General features: G+C 33.6%; 1 protein-coding gene and 1 long non-coding RNA gene across 8 annotated transcripts; both read right to left on the reverse strand.

Moving 5' to 3' along the window:
* Positions 1-1,096: 1,096 nt before the first annotated feature.
* On the reverse strand, positions 1,097-3,303 carry LOC142532437 (uncharacterized). 2 transcript variants are annotated; one of them, XR_012816553.1, is made up of 3 exons: positions 2,942-3,229; positions 1,495-1,978; positions 1,097-1,456 (listed from the first exon to the last, which is right to left on the reverse strand). It is a non-coding gene; the product is annotated as an uncharacterized LOC142532437 (long non-coding RNA). The 2 variants fall into 2 exon arrangements; XR_012816552.1 differs by lacking the exon at positions 1,097-1,456 and having other exon boundaries at positions 1,683-1,978; positions 2,942-3,303.
* Positions 3,304-7,339: 4,036 nt separating this feature from the next.
* On the reverse strand, positions 7,340-17,999 carry LOC142532601 (D-2-hydroxyglutarate dehydrogenase, mitochondrial). Of its 6 annotated transcripts, none has more exons than XR_012816618.1 (15): positions 17,775-17,999; positions 17,004-17,377; positions 16,236-16,337; positions 15,434-15,481; positions 14,998-15,068; positions 13,141-13,259; positions 11,379-11,474; positions 11,176-11,285; positions 10,469-10,549; positions 9,655-9,755; positions 8,530-8,638; positions 8,269-8,364; positions 8,002-8,087; positions 7,809-7,934; positions 7,340-7,669 (listed from the first exon to the last, which is right to left on the reverse strand). XR_012816618.1 is itself a non-coding variant. In XM_075638954.1 (15 exons), exons 1-15 carry the CDS (start codon positions 17,881-17,883, stop codon positions 7,577-7,579), a joined length of 1,731 nt encoding a protein of 576 aa, XP_075495069.1. In that variant the 5' UTR covers positions 17,884-17,999; the 3' UTR covers positions 7,340-7,576. The 6 variants fall into 6 exon arrangements, 5 of the variants coding, with proteins under 5 accessions (XP_075495069.1, XP_075495137.1, XP_075495223.1 ...); XM_075638954.1 differs by having other exon boundaries at positions 8,259-8,364; XM_075639022.1 differs by having other exon boundaries at positions 8,259-8,364; positions 16,236-16,305; positions 16,981-17,377.
* Positions 18,000-18,231: the final 232 nt, after the last annotated feature.

Raw genomic sequence — 18,231 nt, forward strand, 5'->3', positions numbered from 1 at the left:
GTTTCAACTTTTTTAGCTAAGGGAAAAAAAAAATAGAGCCTTGTACATTGAGGAAAAGGATACGAAGGGACCAAGGGTGAAGACACGGGAGAGAAAAAATAATTGACAACGGGGGGCATAAGTTGTACGTTGAAGACTTTTCATATAAATTTGACAGAACCTTTATATTTCCACAATCAATTTCTTCTTTCCAATGTTATGAGCCACATTCTTCGACATTTTAACTCGAATAACCACTAATACTTGTCTATGAAAGATATTTCAATCGACATCTGACATATCCTCCAGTTTCTTCCACTCAAGTGGTAGATACAATTTTAATCGTACATATAGTTGTCGATCAGTATTATCTGGAAAGAGAAATTTTTTCCATCAAATTTCGCAATTTCATGTATCATTTTTAAATTCAACCTATCGCTATGATACTAGTTGTTTGAATAAAGTCTCGATTTTAATTATCTAAATAGATAAAAATTTGTAAAAATAAAATATATGCACAAGAATACACAAGATTTGATAGTTTTTCACCGAGAGTTACGTCCACTTGACACAAATGCAAATTTTCACTATATTGAAATCAATAATGCAATGAGAATTGCAAGAGTCTCTCCTCTGAGAAATATTTTTCTGCTCTATCTGAGTACGATAATGATACAATAATTGTTATCAACCAATATAAATAATATCAAGATCACAATCAATATATGTCAAATGTCTAAAATTTCCTTGATAAAATAATTAGGCTCCATATATATATATATCAATAATTGCAATCATATCAGTGATACTTGTTGAGTTTGTGGATCAAGCAAGAGCAATCGAGACAGGGTTGAAGCAACAAATAGCAGCTAAGCCATAGAAGAGCATACGTGGATCAAGCAAGAGCAATTGAATAAATTCTTCTTCTTTTTTTTTTTTGTTGAATGCGAATAGTTATTTTTCCCTGCTGAAATTGAATAGTTTTCAAAAGGGAAATGGTTTTAATGAGGATGATCAAATGCTATATAAAATTTTCAAAATAAGAATGAAATATCGGTAAGTAATTCAATGAAAATACAAACATGATAAATGTCTTGGATTTCAAGATAAGAACACACAAGTACAGGCAAAAATTAAATATAAAATAAACCAAGCGATGAGAAAAAGTTTGTAATGGTCTATTTACCTCCACTTATATTTATATATATGCATCCAAACATTGGTAAGTTGAGTTCAACTACCCTTAGGGCATTGCATTTATCCGGCGATACACATTTATTCTTTTTTTATCGCAAAACTTGTAATATTATTGAGATTAAGAAATATCATTAGTTACAAAATTTATAAACCAATAAGAAAAATCTCCGGGCTTCCAAACAAAGGAAGTAGAGTGAGAAATAGCAAAAGACGCTAGTGAATCTGCAACAGTGTTCGCCGTGCGTCGAATGTGGTTTAAAGTGGTTTCGCCACATTTATTCTTATATATGTGAGTTTCATTGTTTTTTCCGTGCATACGAAAATAATGATAGTTGGATAAATCTTAAGATAATACCCTAATGCTAACAAAAATCATAATAATAGTAATATTAATGTTAACTATAAGAGTAATAACAATTTTGTGCTGTTCATAATTATTATAACAAAAATAATAACAATAAGAATATATTTTTTAAGAATCAATTTGTGTTCATCGACAGTAAATATTACAGAAACTTGAACCTCCTTTTTTTTTTTGAGCGAACTTCGAATATATCTTGTTCCGAATCTTTTACATATTTCGTTGAATGAATTATGTATATCTTATCAAAAGATATGTGAAACATATACTTAATGCGTAATACATATATGAATTTATCTATTCAGTAGTTGGATTTAAGTGTAGATTTTCATTGATTTCAAGGCTTGGCCTGCCGAGCTTCCTGGCCGGCATGGGAACAGCACCAGCATCCGTAATTGCCATAACCACAGCAGCCATAACCACAGCCACCAAACCAAGCACCTCCAATTCGACATATGAACAGCACGTGCATTTGTAAAAAGAAAAAAAAAATAGTTGTGAGCATAGAATTTGACGTGTTTTTAGAACAATTTTTTATTTTTTTTTAAAAAAAATGACATGTATTTTTGTTTTTTAAAATAGGGAAAAATAACTAAATTGATCCTGGAGTAAATCTAATTGTGATATTGATCCGATTACTTGGCAAACTGTCGTATTAATCCAATAATTAGCCGATAAAAATAATATCAGTCTTTATATTTTGGCCAACAAATTTGTAAAATAAAAAAGAAAAAATAGCTAATTTAATCACCTACGGTGTCATGTTTGTTTTTTGATCTTCTAACTCGCCAAAATTGTGTATTAATCCCTAAACTTTGTGTATTTTTTATTTTTATTAATGAAGATATGACATCGAAAAATATTGATGCGACAATAGAAAATACAGACATAATATCAATAAATAATTTAAAAGTAAATTAAAAGAATAGATTAGTAATTAAATTATTTTCAGATGCTAACATATAATTTATTTGTGATCAATTATTAAAAACTGAAAAAGATAATATATTAATTTGATAGTATAGATTTTTTTAGAATAATGACTATAATTCCGCGTAAACTATTTTTGATTTTTGGATACAATATTGAAAATTAAATTTCTTTTTTAAAACTGATTATCCTTTTAATTTTTAAATAATTGATCACAAATAAGTTATGCTTTATACAATGAAAATACACAATTCGTTTAATGGTTAATTTAAATTGAAAAAATTGGCCGTTTGATTTTGATAATTTGGGGAAAGATTTCATTTGAAAATAATAATTACAAAAGGTGCAAAATAATTACAAAATGTGCCAAAAAATAATTTAATTGTAGAACTTACCGAAATGATTATATCAAATAGTTGGAGTTGTCAAATATCCTAACAAAATAGTATACACATTCAAAGTAAATATTCTTACCTTTATCCTTGGTAATGGGAGTCTCAGCCAATTCCCTTGCGGCTACTTCGGAGGAAAAGAGAAGAAATGTGGCAATTAAAATGCCAAGAGGTAGAAGTCCCTTCAACCACATATTCGGTTTGATTTTCAATAAGAATTAATGTAGGCATATTCAAGCCTCTGATTTATATTTATAGATTCAAAATTTTGATATGGCCCTTGTTTATTTGGCTGTTGGGAAAATGTCTTTAATTAGCTTTGTATGCTTCTAATTTCGTTTAATTAACGACAATAACGTGTACCTACACAAATTGTTCACTACACCTTGGTGCACCCCAGCCTGTAATATTCGATATTACTTTGTTCGTTTTTTTTATGACATGAGAATTTTTAGCTACTATTTTTCAATGTATACTACGTAAACTCCCGAGATAACACAACAGTCTGCAAATTACGCTAACCATGTAAACTACACTGGACAAGTCTTGTGCGAGATACTCGTTTGAGAAAATGTTAATAGGAGACTATTCATTTATGTTATTTGATGGATACAAGACTCGACCATTATCTGTTACTATTTAACGAGTGAGACCGAGTTTTACGGAGCAATTAATTTTGATGTGGATGATAAATCTATCGGTACTTGAACTTCTTCTCTTATTTTAAAAGAGTAAAAATTAATAATTATTTTAAAATTATTCAAGATAATCCATATAATTTATTATTGTATTTCATTATATATATATATATATGTTTTTGTGTCTTTTTTTCCAATTTATTTCAGATGGTAAAAAATGAAACATGAATTTATTTATATACCCACAATATATATATGCTAGTAGATGACTCCGAAAATTGGTTAGACGATTCCTACGAAAGCGAACTTCTTGGTACTTTCTTCGTAAAAAGCATCAACTTGTAAACATTCAAGAATGTAACACGTAGTAGTCTTTGATTTGGTTGAATATTAAGATATGTTGGAAATATGGTCTTTCCTCTTGTCATGTCATTTGAAAACAGTATACCTCTAGAGTTCATGAATCTATGAATATTTCTACATGACGTTTGAGGTATTTGAAATAATTTCAAATCCATTTGATTTTTTGAGTGAATATCAAAATCTACCTTCTTTTTTTTAAAAAATTTTTTTTTGAATAATTTTGATAAATATCATAGTCATTGATATGATTTTGAATATATATATATATATATATATATATATATATATAAAACAGTTGTCGTCATTTCAAATGAGTCTTTAAATCGTTTTTTATGTCAACTAAACACATGCATTTGGTGATGTATATGATACTTCGAGTGCTTTGGTATATGAATAATCCTACTTTGTTTTTTTAGGTTTCGAGTATTAACTTTAGACAAAAACTTGTGTGATACCGTCTCACGGGTCGTATTTGTGAGACGGATCTCTTATTTGAGTCATCCATTAAAAAGTATTATTTTTTATGCTAAGAGTACTACTTTTTATCGTGAATATGGGTAGGGTTGACCCGTCTCACAGATTAAGATCCGTAAGACGATCTCACACGAGACTCACTCTTAACTTTATTGATTATTGGCCAACATTGAGACTAGTGTATAAAGAGGCCATCAAGATTGAGTCATAATAAATGAATGAAGCATCTTAAATGTGTCCTAATTATGGCTTCCACTAATTTATTTGATTGAACTATGAAATATAGGACTGTTACAAAATGTTTTATCTCAATGATCCGCTCACTTATTGTTGTGAATATTACCACAACTTAGACTCTATACTACCACAGAATTGAGTGCAAAAAGTGCAGAGGGATTATAAACTAGTTGGATTATCACAGATTCAAGAAATGCGAAATCAAATAACATGCATCACAAGATAACAACACAAGGAATTATGTGGTTCGATCTATTTTTCCTGTGGATTGATTCTTTCTTGGTGAGCCTAATGAGAGATAATCTTGACTTTAACTGCTCAGCTCAGTCGGTTATACACATGCATATGTTTTTTTGTTTTGATTTACAGTCAGCCAGAAAACACCTCGATCACATATATTGGTGATGATTGGTTTTGATGTCACTTTAGCACACTGGATTGATTAACACCTCACACTTATAATTATGTTCGTTGTTGAAACAAACATTAGATCTAGGTGGAATTTGAGATTATGTAATGCCCCAGATTTGACGACTGTCCTCACTGTACCAAGACGAGTCTTTCCAGCGTGCTTATGTCCTCACTCACACGCACCATAGGAAACTTCCCAGGAGGTCACACATCCCAAAATTGCTCCAAGTCAAGCACGCTTAACTTTGGAGTTCTTATGTGATGAGCTACCGAAAAGAAGATGCACCTTCGTAATATGAGTAGTACCAAACAAATCTTTTAAGCCCTCTTTAACTGTACAGTCCATTACATTGAACAGTCTCGGAATCCCTCTCATTCCCGTGTGGGTCGGTTCATTCATGTTCCCTCCACCTAGAAGCCTGTCAGGAGCCGCTCATTGTCCGTGCAACTGATGACACCGGCGATCACCCCCCGTCCTCTTCGGCCCCGAGCCTCACAGATTATATGGGAGGAAAATACTTTAATCAAGTGCAATACTCTTGTCCTATATTAAAAAAAAATGAATATTTAAATAAGTTTATAATAAGATAAATTGACTCATAAATCAATTTAGATTAATTATTTTCGTAAAATAATGACGGATTCGAAATAGTTGTTATAAAGGTTCATTGTGCAGTCGTGTTTGTGTGGATCTGGACCCGAAGCCCGGAGCATGATACAAGGTGTGACGAAGTAATGAATTAACTAAATTAAATTGAGATCTCAAACATAATATCTAGATGCAATAGAGACATCATGTCATCTCAATTAATCAAGCGATTCGCATCAAAGCTCCAATAAAGAATTAGTTTTAATGGATTTATCTAGTTTTTTCTCCCATGAAAAGCGAAATCAACTTTTTTATTGAGAGAGGGAATGAATCTAAAACTGACGATGCTAAAAAATTTTCGTATCTAGGGTTCGGTCTGGCGAGCCAAATTCACCAAATAATAGTATCTGACCGTGTAGAAATCCCCTTGTCGGGAAGTAGTCGAACTGAATCCTGCGTGGATGAACAAACGTTAGATGGCGTCAGGAGTGTTTACGACGGGGCCCCTCCAATGCTTAAACCAGTCCAAAAAGTAAACTTAAGTAGTGAAAATATATTAGTGTTTGTGTAAAGCTATGAGTGAATGAAATGGTGAATGATGGTACTTGGTATTTCTAGAGCAGGGAAAGGCAAGTGGGGAAAACTCTGAGTAGAGTAAATTAACTTAAATAAGGGATTTGGTCTGATCTTATCTCATCTTTGGTAATTTGTAGTTTGAATGATATCTCTATTTTTTTGGTACTATGGCAGAGGACTTTGCCCATCGCCTTATTGCCGTGAGTTTAAATCCGGATCCACTTAGGTCAGCTGTTCGGACATGCCGTGTTGAACTCCTCCACAATCGCCACACTGAGGAGTGATTCTCGGTTTATTTCATCCTACCCATGTGGGCATTGCCCCCTATGATAGGATGGATGGCCAAGATTTGCACATGCATATATAGGACCCACTTTTTTTTTTGAAATTATATGTGTGGCAAGATCTTACCCGTTGAAATTGAAGTGAGGGTAGTGCCCATATAGGTAGGATCTCGAGCCAAGGATATATATATATATATATATGTATATATATATATATATGTACACTGGAAATTAGTTAATTCGTAGATGATTTATAAAAATTTATTGCGTTGAAAAAAAACTATACTTTTTATTTAGATGGCTTAAAAGTATACATAGATCGGTTACTTTAATAATATTCATAATGAAACTTTTTTTTATTAATAAATTGTACGAGATGGTCACACAGCAACTAGGGACATATGATTTCAACATAAGAAAAAATGGACTGTAATTCAGAATAACATATTAAATGCATACTTTATATTCACTTCTAGTAACATAACTCTGATCTATAATAAGATAGTATAGATGTAATGCAAACTATGTAGTGAATCTACCTCAAATTTAGATTCAAAAAAAATTGAAATAAGATTATCCATCTTCTATCCATTGTCCATTTTGTCTATCCATTTAGTTTCAACGGAAAACAGATTTCCGGGCAGACCGGGACGATTGATGGTTTGTTCTCAACTTAAAATAATTTAAAAATTAACGTTTCACTAGACGGATCGTTCTAAAAAGGCAGAAAGTGATGTCATCGGTTTATTTGGTGGGAACGAATGATTTTTGAAATATTTAATATTATAATATCTGAATGTGAATTATGCTTTACTTTGGATATTGGGGGTTTTATAATTTGAATTTCTGGCCCTACCCGAGCCGAAGATGGCATTTTTCATACCCAAAGGATTTCCAGTAAACAAAAATGGACTAAAAATTATTACGTGCCATTGGTTGTCAAGTTCACATTTAGTTTGCAACCTAAACTTTGGATGAGTTAAGGTATCCCATTCGGATCAAGTAGTTTCTTGATGACACATATTAGGCGAGCCCCTAGCCGAGCTGGCTGATCCTACCGAAGATGGCTTTTTTTCATATTAGTCAGCAAAAATCTTGGTACAGTGAACACACCAGATCTTGATTAAAAATAATCTTACGTGCCGTCATGTAACACGTACGGATTCCGGAAGAACTTTGTATGGGTTAAGTATCCCATTCGGATCAAGTAGTTTCTTGATGGCACACATTAGCTGCACCTGCAGATGGAAAAATTCATTTCAAATATCACTAGGGGGTTAAAAATCGAGCAGACAGAAGTTTAAAACTCGCACTAATATAATGAAACCAATATAAATAAACCGATGCAACAAATGCGGAGGAGAGATATATGCTTACAGTTTCAGCAGACTTGCTGTAATGAATTTTACTCGCTTTCATCAATCCAAGGCCATGTTCAGCACTTATGCTACCATGGTGCTTAGATGTCCATTCGTACACAAAGGGTTCGATTTTTGATAATATCTGTGATAACTGCCCATTAAAGCGAGTTATTTCAAATGGCAAAATGTACCAGGGAAAAGGTCATTACAGTCTCAGTGTATTGTTCGGCTGAAATATTAAGATGTAAGTTGCCATCCCCAAGGTGGCCATAAGCTACAACATTTGCTGCAGAACCTGGAAAACAGAACATGCGACTTGGTGAAAGCACAAAGATTATTTTAAGATTCTCCAACTGACAGCTGCTATGATAGTGTATTTTTGTGTTCATCATCACAAAAAGGTATTTCAGTCCAGTTTGCGAGAAATGCGTGAAAAATTCTGAATGATTTAAGATCGTGTGATTACCAAGACACACCCGCATTTCCTCAACAAGAGCGTACATCTTTTCTGGAGGCAGAGACAAATCATATTTATATACAGCCCCAGCCTTCATCAAAGCTTCGGGTACTCCCTGTAAACTTAAACTTAAAGGATTTGATGTGATTATTCTTTAAGAAAAGAAATAATATGGTTATTTGGTGCTGTTTTTAAACTGATCGCTACTGACTTTAAATATTTAGTTCAGATATTAGGCCTACGTTCAGGACCACCACAAAAGGGAAAGAAAAAGAACTACCTCACGAATAGCCCAAAATGACAATGTTTGATTTATATCTTGTGCTAGGGCGCCATCTATTATCAATTCACTTTCCATGGAATGAAGAAGGAATGCTTCTAGCTTCTCTCTGATCATGCAGGGCAAAATGGTACAAATACAAGAAAGAGTGGTTCATCAACAGAGAAAAAAAAAACAAAAAAACTGAGTGGTATCACAATATAAAGTGGCACAAGTATATGATGGTGGTACCTTAAAGCTGACAATGAGCCTCACTATCTTTTACAATTACCAGCGATCAAGGGCGTGTATTATAAAATCAGATCTGATATTATGAAGACTATGGTATATCTTTGATATTATTTAACTGTTATAGAAGTGTTTCCATATTTTCTTATTATATTTCGTCTGTATAAAAATATGTTATGGATTGCAATCTACCATGAATCCTTTCTTGTTTTGCAGCAGTCTTCACTATTTTTCCTATATTCAAACTGATACGGGAGGAATTATTTCATGCCCAAGCACTAATACTGTTGGGCCAAAAATGGAAACCCGAGAGAAGAGGCCCACATTTTTTACTAAGTTTATCAAAGAAGAGCCAAGAAACACGCGAGGCAGGGGGAGTAATTCATTATGGATGGGAGTGGGAATAAAAAAGGAGGGGAAGATGTGGGTAGAGGGATATATCAGAATTTTGTTGAGTGTTTTTCTAGCTTTGCTAAGGGGGCAAGGAGGATCTTCCTTCTAGAGTGAGAGAGGAGAGTATATTCTTTTTCTTATTTCCGAAAACTATCAATACCCTTATTACAGCTTATATTCCAGAATTCTTTTATATTCCAGAATTCTTGCTGTGTTTGATTCATATCTTTTATTGTTCTTGATTGCTATATTTTTTGTCGCTTCACAAACATTCTAAATGGTTGTTTAAAATCTATCGGGAAAAAAAATAAAAAGCAGTTACTATTCACATGAACAGTAACCACGATAATATCTACCTATGGGAAAATTTGCATAACTAAAAAAGAAATCAAGCTAATAGTTCCCAAGGGCCCATCTATGGTAATCAAGATTTGATTTTGTAATAAAAAAATTATATTATGTCACAACATGAAAGATTGATACTTGCAAGTAGATAGAAGTTACTTGTCATGAGATTCCGTGCTGCCTGTGGTTTCAATCAGAATATAAAAGTTGTGAGCTGAGGAAGGCAGTGGGTCACGTAGACCGTCTAAATGCTTCAAAACCTGTCAGCCAGAGCCCCAGTGTAAGCTATGCAACATTAGGAACTACCGCTTTTTCCAAAACAGATTTGTTGGTAGCCAGGAATAAAGTCAACGATGACACCAAGCAAAACTTACAAACATCATCACAACCATTAGAGCTGTAAACTAACAAAATTGAATCTTTGTAACCAATTAGAGCTGTATATTCGGTTCATAATATTGTGTGCTTCATGTAATTTTGACAAAAAAAATGTTCACATGTTTCAACTGAAGAACGTTTAAATTCACAACCAACAATATTTATTCTTAATAAGCTTAAAAATGATTAGCCACTGATCCATGTCGAACGGCCTGAAGATAAGCCACTCGTCCATTAAAATAGGATCTTCTCATGGTCTATCACTATCTAATTCATTCTTCCAGCATTGATTGTTTCTTCCGGCATATTCTCATCACTCGTGCGGTAACAAGTTGTTTTTCCACTATGGATTGGTGTTATGTGCACTTTGTAATGCATGAGGAGACGAGATGGAAGGGAAAAGAGCCAGTTGATCAACATAGGGCTTCTAAGAACTTATACAGAGTTTTTCTTTGCAATAAAAGGTCTATTTATTATGAATTTTTTTTATCCAATCAACCAAGCGCAAAGCCGGTTTAACTACAGTCTGACAACAAAATATCCACAAATTTAAATTAAATTGAAATATATTAGTCTACGCAAAAAGGAGCCTTACCAGATTCATAGCATTTATATCCAAAAATTCAAATGCAGATAGAATTTCCCCAAGCTTCCTCTTGGCTTCGGACAAAAGGATCTGAAGGAACAGAAAATAACCAAACCATTCGGTGTAAACTCCTCACAATATCATCACAAATAAGGATTTGCTGAAGTGCCACATGTGTTAGAGGATAATAGTGGGGAAAAATGGCCAAAATGGTCGTGTAAGTTTGTTCATTTTGTGTTTGGTCCTGTAAGTATTCAATTTTGCGTTTTGGTCCGGTAATTAGATTGTGTTTTAGTTTTATCAAATTTTTATGGAATGTTGATTTGCTTCCGGACACGTCTCTCATTTCTCGGTGACATGTCAGCATTTTCTAGTGTCATTTCAGCATTACTCGGCGTCGCGTCAGGACTCCGACAAAAAAAGACTATAAACCAAAACATACCTATATTAAGGACCAAATCCAAATACTCAAGGACCAAAACACAAATTGGGAAAAAATTATAATTTCAGAAACCAATCATCTAAAAGTGGATGAAGGTGTGGATAAAAATGCTGATTTAAAATGAACAAACACGAAGTAAATATACATGGCAATCAGCATATATCTGAAATCACAAATCACCGAGAAGAAAACAAGTATGCAAAGAAATTCCTATCGAATTTATGGAAGCTTAGAGACCTCAGATTACTAAGGTTCCAAAGCAAACAGAATTTACCAGACAGCTAGCGTAATCTTTGCAAGCAAGGAATGCAACATTTACTGATGACAACTTTGCTGGGGTAAGTATAGAAACCTTTGTTACAATTCCCAAAGACCCCTCACACCCTATGAAAAACAAGTAGCAGCCACAGTTAGCCAAAAATAGTTCATGCATGTCAATATGACATAAAAAAAACAACTCTTTCAGAGTGCATTCACCGATGAATAAATGCTTCAAGTCATAGCCAGTGTTGTCTTTGCGTAAAGTTCCAAGCATATCGAGCACAGTACCATTTGCTAAAACAGCTTCAAGGCCTGTAAATTCAGCAAAATGTAGAGTTCATGACTGCAGAAAAACAGAAATAGATCTATACAAGCTCCAAACCGGACAAGAAGTCTCTACATAGCAGCAACTTTGAATGTAAACAGGCTTAAAAATAAATATAAAAGCAGTTTTGAGCACAATCCAAAAGGTGAAGAAAAGAGTAAGTCAATAAAAGATGGCCAAGAAGAAGATGACGAAATTAAAGTTGTGGCAAACCAATTTCTTTGATGTGAGGCAGTTGGTTTTCTGTAATTTCAGTGTTAGGCCTGAGTCATACCAGATGCATGTGCATGGAGATGAAAATGACTAGGCAGCATACTCACCAGCTAGAATTGTACAACACGGCTAAAAGGCTTCAAAAGTCGCAATGGGGGATACGCTGGAATTTGGCAGGTTTTTCAATGAATAAATTAGAAAAAATGGATTAGGGCAGGATTTAATATAAAGTGTTGAATATTGATTGTATTATCTTATTAGTAGTTACAATAGGAATATTTATCATTCTCTTGTCTTTTAAAGTTTAATTAGAATAGATTAGATCAGTTTATTTAGGAAGGTTTGGTAGGATAATTTTATATATATTTGCATTGTATATTCTTCATTTGATAAGGAATAAGATTTGTGTTTCCTTCTCTTTTTTTTGCCATATTTCTCTATTAACCACATGGTATCATACTCATCAGATATGAAAGTTTCTTTAAAGTCCCGGCTTTTTAGAATGACAGTTGGATGTGAGGCTAAAGTAGTTGAAGTACATTGCCAAATCTACAACTTGAAGAATAATAAGAAAAATAACTAGCACTGGACTAACTGACTAATAATAAGAAAACCAAGAGTTAAGTCAAGTTCACAGGACTCATCTATTCTCTTAACAACATTCATTTCAATAGGTTATATATAAAAGAAAGAAGAAATGAACATGGAAAGAGGGAGATAATAACCAATAGTTCCTCCACCTCCGACATATGAGAGTCCTAGAACTCATTTCTTGAACACCCAAATAATGCCTTTATTCGATAAATATTCAATCATGGATGCAACTGGAGGGCATCCCGTTCAATTTACTTTTCCACAGGAAGGCATCCCTTTCCATTTAAGCGCCTAGCGTTATTTTGGCACTGTTATTCTTCTCTTTAAAAAAATCCCTTCATTACTATTGCAACCCAAGACGACTGAGGCGAGTGGAGTGGAGAAGGAACAACAAAATGGATCTTGTTTGAGCTTGAACATTTAAAAGCAAAATTAATAAATTATGAAGTCAAATTCCTGAAAATCTAATGGGGTTAAAGGTTGTTTAAATTAAACCAGTCCAAGTTCATTGCCTTTCCAATTCAAAAGATCCAGTTCGTCAAGTCCAAATCCAGTCCATAATTAATTACTCTTTGTAAATTTATTCAAACTGAGTACATGTCTCGAATTGGTTCTTAGAAGAATTTATATGGAAGCACCATCCCTAATTTCAGAATTTCTTCTTGTAAATAGAAACTACGAAAGTCGACTGTAAAAATCCATTTGGAATTAAAGAAACATAACTCGACCCAATTCATGTCTTATCTCAGAAGATTCTACAGTTATCAAAATACCAAACCACCCATCCACAACAATTATTATTAAACAGATTGCAGGATATTGACAAAAAAGATGGAAAAAACTCACCAAGAACACTTCCATGAAGTGAACCAAACCGGATAAGCCTCAGTCCTCCAGCATTCGTTGCAATATTCCCTCCAATTTGGCAGCTTCCTTTGGCACCTAAATCCAGTGGCATAATAAATCTGAAACAAAAGCATAAATTATAGGAAATTAGGAATTGCAATCGAGCATTTATCAGAAAAAATAATGACTGTAAAAAAACTCATATGTATGAGTTTAACGTTTTCAAGGAAAATAGGAAGAATGATATATGCTTCGGTCATTCTCTATTTCTCTAGTAAGAACAGGCCCCACAAGATGCTACATTACTTCTAAGCCACTTCCAGCCCAAGAATATTGAAATTCACCACATAATTATTTTTTGCAGTATTATGCTTAAAAATGTTAACCAGTGCTCCTTGCTGCTCGATACTGAAAAAGACAACACTATCCACTGGAGATTAGTCCTTTGTGCTATTCATCATATATTAGTAATAGAACTATGAATCAGTATTATATGTTGCTCGTCTACTTTGAAAGTAATTACTATTTACTATACACCGTGTACTGCAACTTCGTATTGCTCATCTTGAACGTTGCTGCAACTTTGTATTGCTCATCCTGTGCGTTGAGATGCATATGAGGGTAAAATAATTGTGACACGAAACATTGGAGAAAGGAGAACCGAAAATAGGAGTTAAGAAGATGCAAGGTGGTCAAGTGTCCCAACTATCCTACCAAAAAAACAAGAATTTTTAAAAGACAAATTTGACGTGTCAACTATGGATCATTGATTGGACAATACAATCACAGGACCAACATGTAGATATGGTTAATCAACTGCAATCAACGTTTTCTACTCTTTTCCCTGGAGGTAACAATGGCCGACAACAAATACAAAGGCAAATTTGCTGCATCTCAAAGCATTTTCCCAACTATATTGTAAACCTGTTTAGCCTTTATGATAGGAAGTCCTCCTCGGAGACTACATATTAAAGTTTCTGTCACTCCACAGATCTGAGCAGCAGCGAACTTCAGATCTGACTTAAGCTATGTTCAAGACAATCTGGACACTGCAACATTGCACGGTAAAAACACCACTTCAATTTTGAATTAGAACATCACTATCTAATGATGATTTCAAACCTGTTACTGGGTTACCAACACAGTTTCTTTGATATTTTTTGGAAATACTAAATGAAGGCTAGATGGTTAACGCAACACATAAATCTAAAAAACACGAACTTTTTTTGGTGGCCACTGCTGAAACTTAAGGAGGTGGTGCAGCATCCTAAGGATCATCCCTATTTTTTTTCTCTCATCAATACCCTAAAGCTTTGATACCATGTAGAAAAATATATTAGTATAACAACAAGTGTTTATTATCACTTCGAACATGATACGTAAATGATAAACATGCGTCTTCTATCTTAGATATATGCGTCTTCTATCTTAAATTATCTAACTAAATCAAAATATTATATATTCCACATTAGAATGATATAATCCCTCAACACTTATCAAAAAGTGATAGTAAATAGTAATGAGCGGATTTTGATATATTATTAGTAGCATGTTTTTGTATAGGTTGCGAGAATAGTTAGTTCTTCAAAGTCGAATAATCAGTCAAGAAATTAAAAGGTAGATTTAATTAACTATTGTATTAACAAGGCGTCTGAACTCATGGGGGGAGATTACGTTGAAATCTATGGGAGTATGTAGGTTGTAAGTATATTGAGTTTGTTGTTTTATTGGGAGGCTCATTTTCAGGGAGATTAAATTTATTTTTTTATCAAATATTATGACATTAATGCATAAATATGTCCATTAAGAGTTGGGAGTGTTACATTTTGAGAAGTAGAACAAAGAATAGAAAAGTACCCTTGATTATCCAGAAAAGATATCAGGTTTTCCAGAATGCATCCAGCTTCACAGACCAGTATACCACTAGTCTTCAGCATTAATGAAACCGAGTCAAAACTTCATAAGCAATTTACTGAAAATAAAAAATGTACTATGAAAGTAACCAAAGTTTCTTTAAATTTTATCATTTCAAGAAGAAGAGGCACCGATTAAAGTTTCCCAAACAAAAAGATGGGGCGATGATGATAGGACTGACTACGCACAAAGGATAAATCAATCCACGGGATCATTAAATTTATAAAAATTAGGAGCTTTGTTGTCAAATGCACTAAAAGTGCTAAGCATAAATGCCTACTCATCTAGGAATGTGATAGGCACAAAAATGTATTAATCAAAAACTCGATGGTTCTTTTATTTTCGAAAGGAATAATCTCTTAGCCGTGGCAAACATTACCTTGTCAAATGAAAGGATATTATTCATGAAACCGACATTGACAATCACCTGAGCATAAATAGGATACACAATTAAATAAAGTCATTACAGCATAGAAATAATTCTAACAACAAAAATGCTAACAATAAAACTTCACACCAACACACATTAGCCAAAGATATCAGATTTTGTACCCAACATGTCGCTTTGGAATGTTGTACAGACTACAGTTTAAAAAGCTTGAATCAACTACTGTCTCAAAGCAATAATTGCCCTGCTAAAAACATTTATCTTTGGACTATTGTACGGTTTAAAAAATCGGGGATGGGGTCACGTATCTGATTCGCGTGATTGCAAGGTGAGCAATTATTGAAAATAGATTTTTGGAAGCAATAATTACCCTTAGTAGGAGAACGATCAAAACATGGTGTTTGATCATGTATGTTTAAAATATTGGAATTGCGTTGACACTGAATAAAATTATGGATGAGATAGTGACTTCTATTCTGATCTTGTTTTTGGTTGGTTTCTTCAATGTTTCTTTTCACAAATTGAATTTCCAACCATTTTTGCTGAGTCATGTTAGCTTCTAATTTTGCAAACATTAGTTTGATCAATTTATCTACTACTAATATACTAATTCTCGCTACATGTCAATATCTTCCTCCTAACATTCATCATCCCTTGGGCTGATAATCTTAATAATAAGCAATTGGTTTGATTTTCTTCTTTGAGAGTGACTTAAGCTTCGACCTATAAAAGAAAGATAACAGTCCACTCGAATGGTCTTTTATCAAACGGAGAAAAAGGAATATGCTAATACCTCATCAAAAACAGGTACACTTCCTCCCACTAGACCTGTATTTCCTCCTTGTGGTACAACAGCCAAGCATCTGGAATTACAGTATTTAAGAATCTGAGAAACCTATACAGAGGAAGATGGACAACAATCACTGGAAGAGGAGAACATCCTCAAGAAAGTAAACCAATTTCGCCAACTACATAGATATTCAGTAAATTCACAAGAAATAAATAAGAAGAAAAAAGAAAAATAATTCATCAGAGATATGTATAAGAAAGTGACTCCATCAAAGCGCAAGGAATTGCTTATATGGCATTCAGCATCGGAGGAAAATACTTCATCTTTAATTAAAGAGTTATTCTTCCTCCTTCCTCAACAAGGAATAGAATATCGTCAAACTGTAGTTTGAAACCAAGAAAAAATGACAAAAAGAGAATTTATTCATAAATTATGACAATATAAGTATATCAACAATCCATAAACCAAAGTACCCACACAGTGGCTCTAGCACCTAATTTCCCAGAAAAACAATCAATCAAGAATCCACGCTTCTCTAATACAAATTAAAACTACACACATTTAACTGTGACCTATCATGTGTGCTGTAGTTTCAACTAATAACATAATCAGTCTTTGTCATACAATGAAACTTAAATCATGCATTCAAATTACACAGAAATAATAAGCAGATAATCCAGGAGGGTGAAGCAAAACTCAAAAAATTCAGGCTCAGAACTTTTGAACTGAATATAATAAGGAATATCACTTGATTGAAGAATTGACAACAACCTCCTCCGTGCTTTTAGGTTTGAGCATTAGCTTACTTGAGCCTTTGTATTTCCGCATCCAATCTGTGTTTGCCTCATCCAACTTCTCCTCTTCCTGAACCACACCTCTATCCCCTACTATCTTCTTGAAATAATTTATATCATCACTATTAATAACTGAAAAGGACTTGTTTCTTTGAGGTATCGAGGCCTTGGAAGAAAACTTGCGATTTTCAATTCTGCAACCAGTACCATTAGATCTTTGCAAATGTATGGGAACATCATTAACAGAAACTCCGAAGATGCTATGACCCATCAAAAAATACGGTTCGTGATTGCAAGCATCTCGCTTGAACACGTGATAGGCGCTGGTCCAAGTCAAATTACTAACAAGACCTGCAATCAATCAAGGCGTAATTGGCCTAACAAAAATGAATCAGAAATACCTTTTTTTCAAAAAACCATGCTAATGATAGCATACTCTGGTTTTGATATGTTTCTACACAGGGCAGTAGGAAACCATCTGAACTGTTGATCACCTTAAGCAACCCCACAGATTATAAATGTAGGCAAACCCTTTTAACTATGTCACAATTCTATAAATAAATTTGAGCACAAACACAACGCAGACGCAAGAAAACCAATGGGTGGAAAAACAGTGAATCGACTCGACATGTTTAAAGCTATTATATCACAATAATGTAAAAAAAAATCTAATTTTATTGATGAAACCATTGTCGCCCTGGGCAATAATGCAAGAAATACGAGTAACAATGAGATGAGAATTTGGCACCTGAGTAGGATGAATGAGTCGAATTGAAGAATTTACGGTTCGTTCGACGATCGAACAAGTTGGCTGAAGAGTGCCTGAGAAAACGGTAACTCGATCTCCACTTCTCCATTGCCAAAAATTCCTCACTGGCTCAGTGGTCGGGGAGGGGAGTTGGCGATTTAATAAGCAATATCCCGGCGATTCACTCAGTACACAATAATCATTGTGACATTGTCGGAGATTACCAACATTTTGTATTGAAAATATTTGTAATTAATTATTTTGTTAAAATTTGTAAAATTATTGGGTTTTATCTGTCATTCATGAAAATGGTTATGTAATTATAAAAAAATATTTATGATTTTTCTAGATAAGTTTGTAAATTTCTGAATTTTGTATAATAATTTAGCAATTATATTAAATATATATGTTTGTAATTTATTTATAGGATGATGGTATTGGTCTTGTTTGAGTTAAA

Source organism: Primulina tabacum, chromosome 1 (assembly GCF_025594145.1).
Source record: "Primulina tabacum isolate GXHZ01 chromosome 1, ASM2559414v2, whole genome shotgun sequence".
Taxonomy (NCBI): Eukaryota; Viridiplantae; Streptophyta; class Magnoliopsida; order Lamiales; family Gesneriaceae; genus Primulina; species Primulina tabacum.

What these genes read in the sequence shown, in the direction of transcription:
- LOC142532601 (XM_075638954.1), bottom strand. Translation starts at nt 17,883, where the DNA reads ATGGAGAAGTGGAGATCGAGTTACCGTTTTCTCAGGCACTCTTCAGCC. An exon ending in ATATAAATGCTATGAATCTG is followed by an intron (nt 9,756 to 10,468) that starts GTAAGGCTCCTT and finishes TCTGGCTGACAG; the next exon opens with GTTTTGAAGCATTTAGACGG. An exon ending in GGAAATGCGGGTGTGTCTTG is followed by an intron (nt 8,088 to 8,258) that starts GTAATCACACGA and finishes TCTGTTTTCCAG; the next exon opens with GTTCTGCAGCAAATGTTGTA.